This window comes from Quercus suber, unplaced genomic scaffold (genome assembly GCF_002906115.3).
Source record: "Quercus suber isolate HL8 unplaced genomic scaffold, Cork oak 2.0 scaffold_547, whole genome shotgun sequence".
Classification (NCBI taxonomy): domain Eukaryota; kingdom Viridiplantae; phylum Streptophyta; class Magnoliopsida; order Fagales; family Fagaceae; genus Quercus; species Quercus suber.
In genome coordinates this window covers 449,521-463,450 of record NW_027069995.1, presented here as the reverse complement: position 1 = coordinate 463,450, position 13,930 = coordinate 449,521, and the positions used below count along the sequence as shown (strand labels likewise).

The following is a 13,930-nucleotide window of genomic DNA, read 5'->3' as shown; positions in this document are numbered from 1 at the left end:
ACAGCATGCCCAAAAGAGGCCCAGCAAGCACAAATTAAATAATAGCATGGCAGGAATAATAGGATGGCATGACAGAAGTATTAACCGACTCGTAAAGAGGGTAAGGAATGGATTAGAGAAGGAAAAGCCCACAATCAAGCAAGGCCCAGTCTAGGAAAGAAGTAAGACAAGAATAAAAGCTCAGAGACTCATTCATGCCACAAGAGGTCGAGAACAAGTAGCAAAATGTGCAGACGAGCCCTCAGGTCATGGCAAATGCATGAACAACAAATAAACCATGGACACACATAGAAGTGGAGCACACACAAGACTCAGACACCACCAACTTATACCCAACCAATACAGGAGTGGTGGACCATGGGTCAAAGGTAAGAGAGGGTATGGTCTGGTAGTGGGGAGAAGGGGAGAGCCTATTTTGGGGTTTCCGTTCAAACTCTTTTGGGGGAAATGTCCTACTGGGATGACATGCCACCTAAAAGAGGGAAAGATGAGTTGGAATCACTAAGTGTATACCACCAAAAGGAGGGAAAGATGAGTACTAGCTCAATGATAATGCTAGGCTACTGAAATTGAGCAAAAGGAAAGCACACAGCAGGCCCAAAAAAGGCCCAGTAAGCATAAGTTAAATAACAACATGACAGGAATAACAGGATGGCATGACAGAAGTATTAACTGACTCACAAAGAGGGTAAGGAATGAATTAGAGAAGAAAAAGCCCACAATCAAGTAAGGCCCAACCCAGGAAAGAAGTAAGACGTAAAAAATGAAAGTTCAAAGACTCATTCACGCCACAAGAGGTTGAGAACAAGTAGCAGAATATGCAGACGAGCCCTTAGGTCATGGCAAATGCATGAACAGAAAACAAGCCATGGACACACATAGAAGTGGAGCACACACAAGGCTTAGGCACCACCAACTTATATCCAACCAATACAAGAGTGGTAGGCCATGGGTCAGAGGTAAGAGAGGGTATGGTCTGGCAGTGAGGAGAAGGGGAGAGCCTATTCTGGGGTTCCCACTTAAACTCTTTTGGAGAAAATGTCCTGCTAGGATGACATACCACCCAAAAGAGAGAAAGATGAGCTGGAATCACGACGTGTATGCCATGAGGGATAGTGAGAGAGAATACCCCATCCTTATCCAGATGGGAATGCCACAGTGAACAAGAAAACAAAATAAGACTATTTGTTTGGGAATAGGATGTGGCATGGCCAGCACAGGTAAGTGGTAATTGCTAGACAATTGACAGACCAGTGGGTGGTCTGGGAAGGACACCCACACCAGGACAAAAGCAGTTTAAAGGTAAAATAGTAAAAACCAGACATGGTAGGCAGTATAAAAAAGACCTCAGCCATGCACAGGGAACGATAGAATAGGGGAGTGAAAGATAGAGTAGAAAACTTAGAAAGGAAAAAAAGGAACTAGAAAGAAAAGAAAAACAGAGAGTAAGCAAAGTGTGATAGTGGGCATGTACCAACAAGCCAGTCCTAACTCCCCTACCCAAAACCACTGAGTCATAGTGTGGCAGGAGGTAGCCCAGCTCGTAGTTGCGAAAAAGGCCCACCATATATACTAAATTAAGAAATTATTTTAACATTTGTGGATAAATCTCATAGGTTGTATTTCCTCAAAATCATATAAGTCACTAAATGAAAACGCAATTAATGGGAAAATAAGCACATTTGATTAATGGACATTGCAAGTTGCATTTCAAAATCGTACTTATGTCCCATTGAACTTTTAATATTTTTGTTGGGTTTTCTTCAACTGTTATTTTTAAATAACCCTCGCATTTTGTTGAACCCTCCTTTTTACCCTTTTCACTAACAAGCAATGCACACAGATAGAATTCTTGTTCTCTATTCTCGCTCCCAACCCCTCGACTCTCCCTCTTAGAGAATTGTAGTGAGAGACTCCATTTTACAATATAACACCTACATAGATATGCCCCTAAATTGAGTTTAATATTATCGTGAGGTACTGATAGGTATGGAGGAGTTTAAGGCAAATGAGATGGATCACTGGGTTCACATGTGGATACATGAGTGGATAAGAAAGAAGAAAAAAAAGGAGTTATTGCATGTTCATTAATGCGGAAAAATAGTTAAAAGTCATTAAATGTAGTTATTAATTAGATCATTATTACGGGAGAAAATTAAATGAGCTATTATTATTGACAATAAATCAATAATAATAATAATAATAATAATAATAATAAATAGCAATTATTATTACTTTTCTTAAGGAAAAAGATAACAAGTTAGAACCTGTTACAAGATACTTTATCCTTTTTGGTAATTTGCTTCTCAAAGAGTGGTTTTGGTAGGTGTTGACCGAACTCAAACTATTGAAACCACACTTTTTACTTAATGTTACCAAACTCTCCCAAAATTTTTAAGATGCCCATTTTTATTCAACAATTATTAAAACAACCACTTTTTTTCCTCTAAAAACCCAATTTCAAGAAATTTTACCAAACTTACCCAAGTGACCATGTCTCTGTACATCTAAGTACACAAGTCTTAAGCCAGGAGTACCATATTCATGTCATTATTTATGTTTACAAATATGTTTGGGAAAGTATAATTTTTATTTTTCATTTTAACTGTGTAAATTATGGAGATAATGAAGAAAAAAAACTTAAATATAATATGGGATAAAGACAATAGAGGGAAATGTATATATGTGTGTGTGTGTGTTCAGTGTTTATATAAAAGGCCAACTAGAACAAAATATTTATGTTAGAACCCCTTTTTCCTCTCCCTTGTGTGCGTGTGTGTGTTTGTTTCTAAAAAAAAAAAAAAAAACAAAATATTTATACATTTTTCATTAATATATATGAGTCAATTAGGTCTTGATAGTTTTTAAAGACTCAACTAGCCACTCAACTTAACCTGCTACTTAATGGTTAAACCCTCCCAACCCACAAGAAAATCAATATTATATCCATGCGGGTCACTATGTGGGGAAACAAGTTGGGCAATACCAAAGTTACATACCTAATTGCTACTATGATCGTGTTCTACAAAGATTTTCCACAAATTTGTTGCCTCCATATCTTTTTTATTTAGAGAAAAGAAAAACGAAAAAGAAAAAGAAAGAGATGCCTTTGTACAATTCTTTTAATATAGCATTACATGTGATTAGCAAGCATTATTTTTTAATGTGAAAATTCATTATACAGAGTACCTTGTTCATCATGGATTATGACTTTTCATTTCCTAATCTAAATGGACAAGAAAATTAATGGTGTCTTAATTTCGAAATATGTTCTCATAGGGTGCATTATTAAGGTAACCAGAGTGTAGAAATGATTTCACAGATTTAAATTTTGTTAGTATTTAAGCCCCTTTCGTGTAGATGTTTGCTTGCATTTATGTATAGTAATGGGTTTAGTTTAGTGTGTGGGCTATGGTTTCCCTTCCAAGTAACAATTTATATTTGTAAAATTTAAGTGCTGAGGACCATGTTACTATTTTACTATCTTAGCTAATAAAACAGGAAGGGAAAAAACAAAAATGAAGAAAGAAGTTATTGATCTAATCTTAAACTAGCTAGTGACAATTGTAGGTAGCTATTTGCACCTATGAAAGCATTTAATTTTATATGAATAATATGAACAGTCATTTTCATTTTGTATCTTATGTAACAAAATAAAAGAAAGAATTTGCATATGACACAATCTTAAATTGGTAATACACAAGCTGTCAACTGAAATGGCCTTAAAGCACTGGCTAACCATTGTTAACAAGTTATTTTATCTTTTTGCTGAAAAGGTTAACATTTTCGGGAATACACTTTAAAGTAAATAAACTAAATATAACAAAGCTCATAGCAATTTCATTGAACTTTACTCCCCACTTGAGGAAACGTGTAATAATATATATATATATATATATATAAATAGAAAATAGTATAGTTATTAGTACAAAATTTTAATTACTTTTTTTACTCGAAAATTTTTGAAGTGATTATGAGTTTTTATTGAGAAATGCTTACAAACTCATATGACAATGGTTACAATTTGTGTTACATCAAGCATATATTAATTAAATTTCTTAATTGTAGAGTAAAACCAAGGTATGTATATTCAATTCTTTAATTAAACTCAAACACAGTTATACTTTTTAATGAAGTATAAACAATCTTTTCTTTTCTAAGAGAAATTGAAATTGATGGAATTATGGGTTCAAATTTAATATTTGTAATGTCAACTACATTATCCTTAAAGCTAATGTAATAAAAGTGCTCTAACTTATCTTCTTTTTCGTCTATTTTTTCTCCGATAAATCTTAAACTCACACGCCACAACCAGAACTGCATGCAACAGTTTACTTACTTTTTAATACCTTTCTTTTTCCTCCCTAATCTTGATTCTGAATAGGTGTAAAAAGTTCAACTAGATAAAATTGTTGAGAGTTGTTTCGTCATGTACACTAAAGATCCAACAGAATCCATGATAAATTACTTTTTAAACCTTACATTTCAAAAGATATAACAAATTGCAAAATAAACCCTTTTTATTTTTATTTAAAAAAAAAAAAAAAACCGTTTCCATGAGGTTTAGAATTGAATATGAGTTAAAACATAGGGGTTAAATTTATTATACTCATAAATCATGAGGTTTAAAATAATAATTATCCAAAAATTTATTAATCTCTTAATGGTAAGGGCCCACCAAAACTTCTCCACTATACTTAAAACATAAAACAGACATAACAAATTCCAGACTAGTTAACCCGCCACTACAAAAAAAATCATTTGACCATATTGCCCTCAACAAGCCATTTAATTTCCTATATATACCCACCCAGCTCTCACTCTCACTCAGTCACTCTCACTCACTCTCAGTTACAGATTTTCTCTCTCTAAAAAACAAAAAACTCATAACACTTTCTTTCTCTAAAATTTGAACTTTACTCCCCACTTGAGGAAACGTGTAATAATATATATATATATATATATATATAAATAGAAAATAGTATAGTTATTAGTACAAAATTTTAATTACTTTTTTTACTCGAAAAATTTTGAAGTGATTATGAGTTTTTATTGAGAAATGCTTACAAACTCATATGACAATGGTTACAATTTGTGTTACATCAAGCATATATTAATTAAATTTCTTAATTGTAGAGTAAAACCAAGGTATGTATATTCAATTCTTTAATTAAACTCAAACACATAGTTATACTTTTTAATGAAGTATAAACAATCTTTTCTTTTCTAAGAGAAATTGAAATTGATGGAATTATGGGTTCGAATTTAATATTTGTAATGTCAACTGCATTATCCTTAAAGCTAATGTAATAAAAGTGCTCTAACTTATCTTCTTTTTCGTCTATTTTTTCTCCGATAAATCTTAAACTCACACGCCACAACCAGAACTGCATGCGGCAGTTTACTTACTTTTTAATACCTTTCTTTTTCCTCCCTAATCTTGATTCTGAATAGGTGTAAAAAGTTCAACTAGATAAAATTGTTGAGAGCTGTTTCGTCATGTACACTAAAGATCCAACAGAATCCATGATAAATTACTTTTTAAACCTTACATTTCAAAAGATATAACAAATTGCAAAATAAACCCTTTTTATTTTTATTTAAAAAAAAAAAAACCGTTTCCATGAGGTTTAGAATTGAATATGAGTTAAAACATAGGGGTTAAATTTATTATACTCATAAATCATGAGGTTTAAAATAATAATTATCCAAAAATTTATTAATCTCTTAATGGTAAGGGCCCACCAAAACTTCTCCACTATACTTAAAACATAAAACAGACATAACAAATTCCAGACTAGTTAACCCGCCACTACAAAAAAATCATTTGACCATATTGCCTTCAACAAGCCATTTAATTTCCTATATATACCCACCCAGCTCTCACTCTCACTCAGTCACTCTCACTCACTCTCAGTTACAGATTTTCTCTCTCTAAAAAACAAAAAACTCATAACACTTTCTTTCTCTAAAATAGAGATTCTGAAACCCTAGAAACTCAAGTAGAGTTTCTGTCACAGAAAACTCAAACCTGAGGTATATATATATATATATATATTAATATATATAATCATATAATTTTGTGTGTGTGTGTGTGTGTGTGGTATTCGAGAAAAAAGGAAAAGGAAAGAAAAGTACATTTTGTATTCAGTGGACTTTGTTTGGTACCCGAGATAAAAAGAAGAAGCTATTTTTTCTATCAAAGGATTCATTTTAAACGTTGAACACCAAAAAAAAAAAAAAATTGTTAATTTGTGAACTTTCATTTCTTTGAATGCTTCAAATTAATTGAAAAAGTTATGGTCTTGGAGTTGGAGTGCTTCTTCGTTGATCATAATACTTGTAAGTCACTTCAGCTTTAGAAAAATGATAGAATTGACTAATTAAGTATTTATTTGCTGTTATTGTTGGAGATTTCTGTTAATTTTGATCAATTGTTTCCTATGAATATTTATTATGGCTTAATATTGTTATTATTGCTTATTTTTCAGTACAAGCTTGATTTGGATTATTTATTTTAAACGTTGAACACCAAAAAAAAAAAAAATTGTTAATTTGTGAACTTTCATTTCTTTGAATGCTTCAAATTAATTGAAAAAGTTATGGTCTTGGAGTTGGAGTGCTTCTTCGTTGATCATAATACTTGTAAGTCACTTCAGCTTTAGAAAAATGATAGAATTGACTAATTAAGTATTTATTTGCTGTTATTGTTGGAGATTTCTGTTAATTTTGATCAATTGTTTCCTATGAATATTTATTATGGCTTAATATTGTTATTATTGCTTATTTTTCAGTACAAGCTTGATTTGGATTATTGCTTGTATGACCACTTTGTTCAGAATTTTACTCTACTCTTCAAGAAATTAACTTTTTTTGTGTGACTCCCACTAGTTGAATTACCCTGAAACTAATTTATTTGGGTTATTGCTTAAGAATTTGATCTTGATCAATATATGCTTTACACATTGCCCAAGTTTTTCTTACTCCTTTGTTGAGGAAGAGATAGTTTGCTTGCTTGTTAATTTTCTAATTGTATAGGATGCTAGATTGATTTAAATTTTTGCTCAAAAGACTATTTCGCTGGGTTCTTCTTATGAATTTTTTTTTTCAGGGCTTTAGTCTTCTCATCAAGTAAATAGCTTTTGCCTAAATCCCACTAATTGTATTACCCTGGACTCTAATTAATCTGATTTTTTGGTAGAGTATTTGCCGTTTGTCTTTTATCAATATTTGCTTAATACACAGTTCAAGTATTCGTCTTCAGGTGTTAAAATAGTGTGCTAATATACGTGGTTGAAAAAAAAATTGTTTATTAAGCTACTGAGTTTCTTGACCTGATTGTGGAAATTTTTGTAATCCTGGGTTGAGCAGATTTGGTCAATTTTGGTATGAAATATTGTTTCCCATACTATTAAGAAGCTAGTGTATCCTTAGACCAATTTTTGTAAATTATTATGGAGGTCCTATAATTCATTCTGAAACCTCCATATTTCACTCAAATATTTGAAATTCTCTTGTATTAATGGGTGAATCACAATGTTATCATTATTTGCATTTCAGGATAAGGTTCTTGAAAATCATGGTTTTCGACCTATGGGGCTCGTCATATCAACCAGGTTTACAAAACCTCCACAGTCAAGTTTACTTTTTGATTTTGTATAACTATTGTTTCAGATTGAACTCTTGAAGTAATACATCATATTGGATATGTAAATTTTTGTTGTAATATATGTTGAATTTGGATAATTACTTTTCAGTTGATCAAGAAATTAGTTATAGCATGCAATCTGGATGGCAGTGCGACTTTTACTTTGGTTATGGATATGGTATATTTATGTTTCTTCTCATCTCTGCATTCTTATTGGTGTTTTTTCTTATTAAATCCATGTTTCACCTACATCTGCGCTAATCATTTCCTGTGGTTGTAGATGTTATAGAAGAAGATGCTTTGAATGAGAAATCTTGTGTACAAGTGTTGGGGATTTTGATCACTAAGGCAGATGGTGCGATTCATGAACTTGAAAAAGATCTTGTATCCCTTCAAAGTGAATTAGCCTGGGGAGAAGATGAAGAATGGTCTGAATTATGCTGTAATGCTTTGACAGAAAAGATTAATTACCTTGACATTTCAATAAGGAGTTTGAAAAATACCAATGAGAATGATGTTGAGGTTCAGTTGCTAATGCATAGAGGACCTGCTGAGGGAGTACACGAAATAGTGAAGGCTCTACTCAGAAATTGTTTCCAAAAGAAAGATGAGCAGGTTTGAGTAGAAAATTTCTCATTATGTTTTCCTTAATATTCTGCCTGCTCTGTTATTTTGCTTCAAGAAAATATGCTTATGAAAATATACTGCTTATAGAAATTGGGGACCATATTGTCCCTCATTAGTTGGCTGCAGTGCAATGAGATAATGTGGAGTATATGTTGATACCAGTGGGTTTGAGTTGTTGAATTGCTGTTTAGGCTGTGTATCATATTAAGGGATGGGTAGCAAAGAAAGTATAGTAAGGAGTTCATATTTTTGTTAATATTATTCAAAATATCTTTGAATATTAGAGAAGTGATCAGATCTTGAATATCCTAATTGTCTGTAATATAGAATTCAAACTAGAACATAAGTATTGTTATTGGTTGTCAGCAGCAACATAATGTTTTCATCTCATTTGTTTGTCTTTTTAACTTGCTCTGAAACCAAATTTGACGATACTAATTTGCAGATTCTCCCATCCCCCAAAATTTTATGTAGATTATTTTCACAAACCAGTCTTCTATTTGGATTGTGGCATCAGTGCTTGTTGTGAGTTCTTTTTGTTGTCAATGGTCAGCCTGCAGAAATTGCAATAAAAAATTCAAGTAAAAATGTTTTGCCAATTGCACACAAAAAGAGGGAAATGTTGAGCGACTCCAATTTGAAAATCCCCAGTGAGAAGATTGAAGAACACAATTTCACTACTACAGCAGATGAGAAAATTTTAGGCTCATCATCCATGCCTGACAAAAACAGAACAGATAACGATGAAAAGGTCAAGGTGCTTCCCCCTCCCTCTTCTGCTCTTAGTTTACCTGTGCCTATATGCTCTCTCTCTCTCTCTCTCTCTCTCTCTCTCTCTCTTTTTGACACCCCTTCCCTCTCTCTCTTTATGTTGTCAATGGTCAGCCTGTAGAGATTGAAATAGAAAATTCAAGTAAAAGTGTTTTGCTGCATGAAATTGGCCACTCTGACATGGAAATGTTGAGTGATTCCATTCTGGAAATCATAAGTGAGGAGGTTGAAGAACACAATTCCAGTCCTACAGCAGATGATAATAATTTAGGCTCATCATCCAAGCCTGACAAAAAGAGAACAGATCATGGTGTGAAGGCTAAGAATGTACTGCCTCCTCTCTCTATTATCTGTACATGTACCTATGTGCTTTCTCTCCTCTTTGACACCCCTTCCTGCTCTCTCATTTTTTTGTCAATTGTCAGCCTGCAGAAATAGCAATAAGAAATTCAAGTAACGATGTTTTGCCACATGCAACTGGCCACTCCAACAAGAAGAAAATGTTGAGCGATTACAATTTGAAAATCAAAAGTGAGGAAGTTAAAGAACACAATTTCACTCCTATGGTAGATGATATTATTTTAGGCTCATCACCCAAGCCTGAAAAACAGAGAACAGATCATGGTGAAAAGGTCACTAAGGTACTGCCTCCTCTCTCTATTCGCTGTACATGTGCCTATGTGCTCTCTCTCTTTGATATCCCTTCCTTCTCTCTCATTGTTGTCAATGGTCAGCCTGCAGAAATTGCAATAAAAAAATCAATTAACAATGTTTTGCCACATGCAATTGGCCAGTCTAACAAGAAGAAAACATTGAGTGATTCCAATTTGAAAATCAAGAGTGAGGGAGTTGAAGAACACAATTCCACTCCTACGGCATATGATATTATTTTAGGTTCATCATCCAAGCCTGACGAAAAGAGAACAGATCATGGTGAAAAGGTAAAGGTACTGCCCCCATGTTGCTCTGCTCTTAGTTTACCTGTGCCCATGTCCTCTCTCTCTCTCTCTCTCTAACACCCCTTCCCTCTCTCTCTTTTTGTTGTCAATGGTTAGCCTGTGGAAATTGCAATGGAAAATTCAAGTAAAAATGTTTCACCGCATGCAATTGGTCACTCCAACAAGAACAGTGATTACAATTCAGGTCCAACAGCAGATGATATTATTTTAGGCTCATCATCCAAGCCTACCAAAAAGAGAACAGATCATGGTGAAAAGGTCAAGGGTAACAATGTTTTGCCACATGCAATTGGCCACTCCAACAAGAAGAAAATGTTGAGTGATTCCAATTTGAAAAACAAGAGTGAGGAAGTTGTGGAACACAATTCCACTCCTACGGTTTATGATATCATTTTAGATTCATCATCCAAGCTTGACGAAAAGAGAACAGATCATGGTGAAAATGCAAAGGTACTGTCCTTGTGTTGTTCTGCTCTTAGTTTACCTGTGCCCATGTCCTCTCTCTATCTCACCCGTTCCCTCTCTCTCTCTCTCTTTGTTGTCAATGGTCAGCCTGCGGAAATTGCAGTGAAAAATTCAAGGAAAAATGTTTCACCTCATGCAATTGGTCACTCCAACAAGAAGAAAATGTTGAGCGATTCCAATTTGAAAATCAAGAATGGGGAAGTTGAAGAACACAATTTCACTCCTATGGCAGATGATATTATTTTAGGCTCATCATTCAAGCCTGACAAAAAGAGAACACGTCATGGTGAAAAGGTCAAGGTACTGCCCCCTTGTTCTAATCTCCGTTTACCTTTGCCCATGTCTTCTCTCTCTCTCTCTCTAACACCCCTTCCCTCTCTCCTTTTTTGTTGTCAATGGTCAGCCTGCAAAAACTGTAATGAAAAATTCAAGTAAAAATGTTTCACCGTATGCAGTTGGCCACTCCAACAAAAAGAAAATGTTGAGCGATCACAATTCCAGTCCAAAAGCAGATGATATTATTTTAGGCTCATCATCCAAGCCTGAAGAAAAGAGAACAGATCATGGTGAAAAGGTCAAGGTATTGCCCCATCTCTTTTGTGCTCTTTTTTTACCTGTGCCTATTCTCTCTCTCTCTCTCTCTCTCTCTGTGACACCCCTTCCCTCTCTCTCCCATCTTTTTATAGCAAGTCTGGACATAAGACTTTCCTTGACACCACTCCACCCATTTACTATTTGATGACTTGGTGGAACCTTTAGCTTTAATCATTGGGTTACTACACTGAGACTGAGATTAGGTGGTCCTAGTGTTAAAGTGTCCTTAGTCAATCCTAATTCTTTTTTTCCTGTCTTTCCCTCTTACATGAATAGCCTGCAATAACTATTGGGAAGGATTCTAGCTCTGATGCGGTTAAAGATGCAGCTGGCTTCTCCTTTGGTATAAGTGACTTGAATGTTAGTGGAAATGAAGAAGTCAGACAATATGATTCTACTGCTGCTGACAAAAATAAAACCTTAAATTCATCTTCGAGTCCTGAAGGCAAGGGAAATGTTCCAAAAACAGATGAGGTACTAGAAGCTCTTTTCTTCCCTTAATTTGAATCAATTGATTAGTATATAGTTAATACAAACTGAGATATTATACACCCTTGGGCCTTGTTTCAAGTAGAGAAGGGGTTGAATGATGTTGGGGCAAGTTTAAGGATCAAATCTTATGAATTGAATGAGATAGAAAGAAAACGGAAAAGAGAGAGAGAGATAGAGAGAGAGGAAACTTGTGAGATCACAAGTTAAAGTTCAACTTAATTCTTTTCACTTGCTTATACAGCTATTTATTTTTACTGTTAATATCTTTTTAAACCATTGAGCAGCCTGCAAATGCTATTGTTAAAGGGAGTAGTGCAGAGGCATCTAGACATGCAACTGGGTTCAATAGAAGGGAAAATGATTCTGATTCTGAAATAGGCACTTTCAGACAAGCAGGAAGTGGGAATCCTGATTTAGAAGTAAAGCTAAGTGACTTGGCAGTGAAATTTGCACGTAAAGGGTGTGGCAAAGGATCAAAGATTGCTCCAACTGACAAAGTTGATGCTTCAGAATCATCTGCAAAGGCAGAATGCAAGAGGAAAATCCCTCCACTAAGAGTGAAAGTTAAAGAAACTGGACTCTTTTCCTTAACTTCAATTTCTGAGATGCCAGATCAAAGGAAGCAAGAAGCAACCGAGCTGCAACAGTTAGAGGGGAGGAAATCACAAGCAGAAGACAATCAGAAGGTTGAAGTTGCTTCTAATGGAAAGAGACCAATTTTAAATTTGCCTCTGAAGCCACCGAAGCTTATGAAGAGGAAAATTGAGTCAGATGGACCATGGATCAAAGGACCAGCTTTCTCATCCGTTGAACTTAAATCAATTTTTTCTACTGCAAAATCCAAGACCCAAAGAAAATCTGGAGTCAGCACCGACATTGTCATTTTAAATCAGTCTCATAATGAGAAGGTCATTGAGGGATTAGTTCAGCCTGGCCAGTGTGAAGCCAAAAAGTCTAGTGTTGCTCCTGATGACAGCAAAATTTCAATTTCAGGGTCACAGAAGAAAAGAAAGAAAACTTCAAATTTGCCAATGACTCTGAAGATTGAAGATTCAAATGTTCATAAGGACCTCTCAAACTTGCCTGGGAATGCAGCTGATGATGGAAGTAAGGAAAATCTTCAGAACATCAAGTCCTACTCCTCGAATGACTCCCATACAGAGGCCTGGGTGCCAAAATTAGTGAACTTGATGGATTTGTCACTAAACGAACTGAAGCGCATTGCAAAGGAACAGAATATGACAAAGTATCATAAGCTTAAAAAACAAGTACTGATTGAACTGTTAGCAGAAAGACTGGGTTGTTGCTGATTATATGAGTGGGTGTACATATTGGTCATCTGCTTCATTTCCTTGTTTCTATAGGTGCCTTCTTTTTGATTGTCTGATGTTCCATGGAGTTTGAATGGTTCCATTTTTCTACTTAAAGACTCTTGAGGTATATCTTCATCATCCACAGTAGGAACTCAAAGAAAGGGGAAAAGAAGAAAAGAAAATATGGTATAGTTTTTATTTTTTATTTTTAAGTTTAGTTTAGATTTCATGAAATTATGTTTCATGTCTCACAAAGATATACCTTTGATGACGACGATAATATCCCAACTGTAACAGGATGTCAAATTTTCCATCAATCTTATGGCTTATGAACTTGTGGCACATCTTGAAATTGAGTACATGATGAGCTGGTGAAAACATGTTTATATTTGTAATCACATTTCAATTGAAGTTTATGCCATTTTGTTTACAAAAAATCCTGGCCGTGTTTGAGAAATCTCATTAGCTGGTTGGGCAAAATAAGGCTTTTTTTAGCAGTTTATGACAACTTTTTTCACAATAAATTTCACAATTGTTGAGTAGAACTATTGAGTGACAAAGAAAAAGTGGTGAATCCTAGCCCAGTAATTGTAAAATTTGTTGAGAAAAAGGTTGTTTCTATAGCATTAACGATGTGCTTTCTAGCCAGAGGGGTAAAGAAAACAATAAATTCATAAATAAATATGGTTTCATGTTGCCCAACCAACGCTTGGAATTGAGTTGAAATATAATTATGCCAAACAATTTTTTTTTAAAAAGGCGCTTACAACATAACTCTGAAATTTCATTATCGTTTAATCTGTTATTTTCCTAGTTGCCTTTGAAATTGCTATGCATCTTGCAGTCGCATTAATAATGTTTTAGTTATGTCTCTCACTCGCCCACAAATACAGAACCATGCAAATTATATATATATATATATATATAATTTTTTTTTTTTTTTTTTGGTAATAAGCAGTTCCAGTTAAGGTTTCTGATGTTTTGGGGACTTAAAAATTTAATTCTTTTAGAGAACCAAAAGTTTTTCAAACGAGTTGTCCTGTAACTTGTAAGTATTCCAT

At 34.3% G+C, this 13,930-nt stretch overlaps 1 protein-coding gene across 8 annotated transcripts; it reads left to right on the top strand.

Moving 5' to 3' along the window:
• Positions 1 to 5,878: 5,878 nt before the first annotated feature.
• On the top strand, positions 5,879 to 13,264 carry LOC111997862 (uncharacterized). Of its 8 annotated transcripts, none has more exons than XM_065764252.1 (13): positions 6,522 to 6,645; positions 7,561 to 7,616; positions 7,758 to 7,826; positions 7,929 to 8,263; positions 8,829 to 9,032; positions 9,161 to 9,373; positions 9,472 to 9,687; positions 9,841 to 9,993; positions 10,102 to 10,455; positions 10,558 to 10,770; positions 10,874 to 11,050; positions 11,341 to 11,538; positions 11,841 to 13,264. In XM_065764252.1, the coding sequence occupies exons 2-13, from the start codon at positions 7,580 to 7,582 to the stop codon at positions 12,864 to 12,866; spliced, it is 3,195 nt and encodes a 1,064-aa protein (XP_065620324.1). In that variant the 5' UTR covers positions 6,522 to 6,645; positions 7,561 to 7,579; the 3' UTR covers positions 12,867 to 13,264. The 8 variants fall into 8 exon arrangements, with proteins under 8 accessions (XP_065620320.1, XP_065620324.1, XP_023885762.2 ...); XM_024029994.2 differs by having other exon boundaries at positions 9,781 to 9,993; XM_065764248.1 differs by lacking the exon at positions 6,522 to 6,645 and adding an exon at positions 5,879 to 6,036 and having other exon boundaries at positions 9,472 to 9,993.
• Positions 13,265 to 13,930: the final 666 nt, after the last annotated feature.

Coding starts and splice junctions, on each gene's coding strand:
- LOC111997862 (XM_065764248.1), top strand. CDS start 7,580: ATGGTTTTCGACCTATGGGGCTCGTCATATCAACCAG. Junction 9,033..9,160: donor ATAACGATGAAAAGGTCAAG/GTGCTTCCCCCT, acceptor GTCAATGGTCAG/CCTGTAGAGATTGAAATAGA. Junction 10,771..10,873: donor GTCATGGTGAAAAGGTCAAG/GTACTGCCCCCT, acceptor GTCAATGGTCAG/CCTGCAAAAACTGTAATGAA.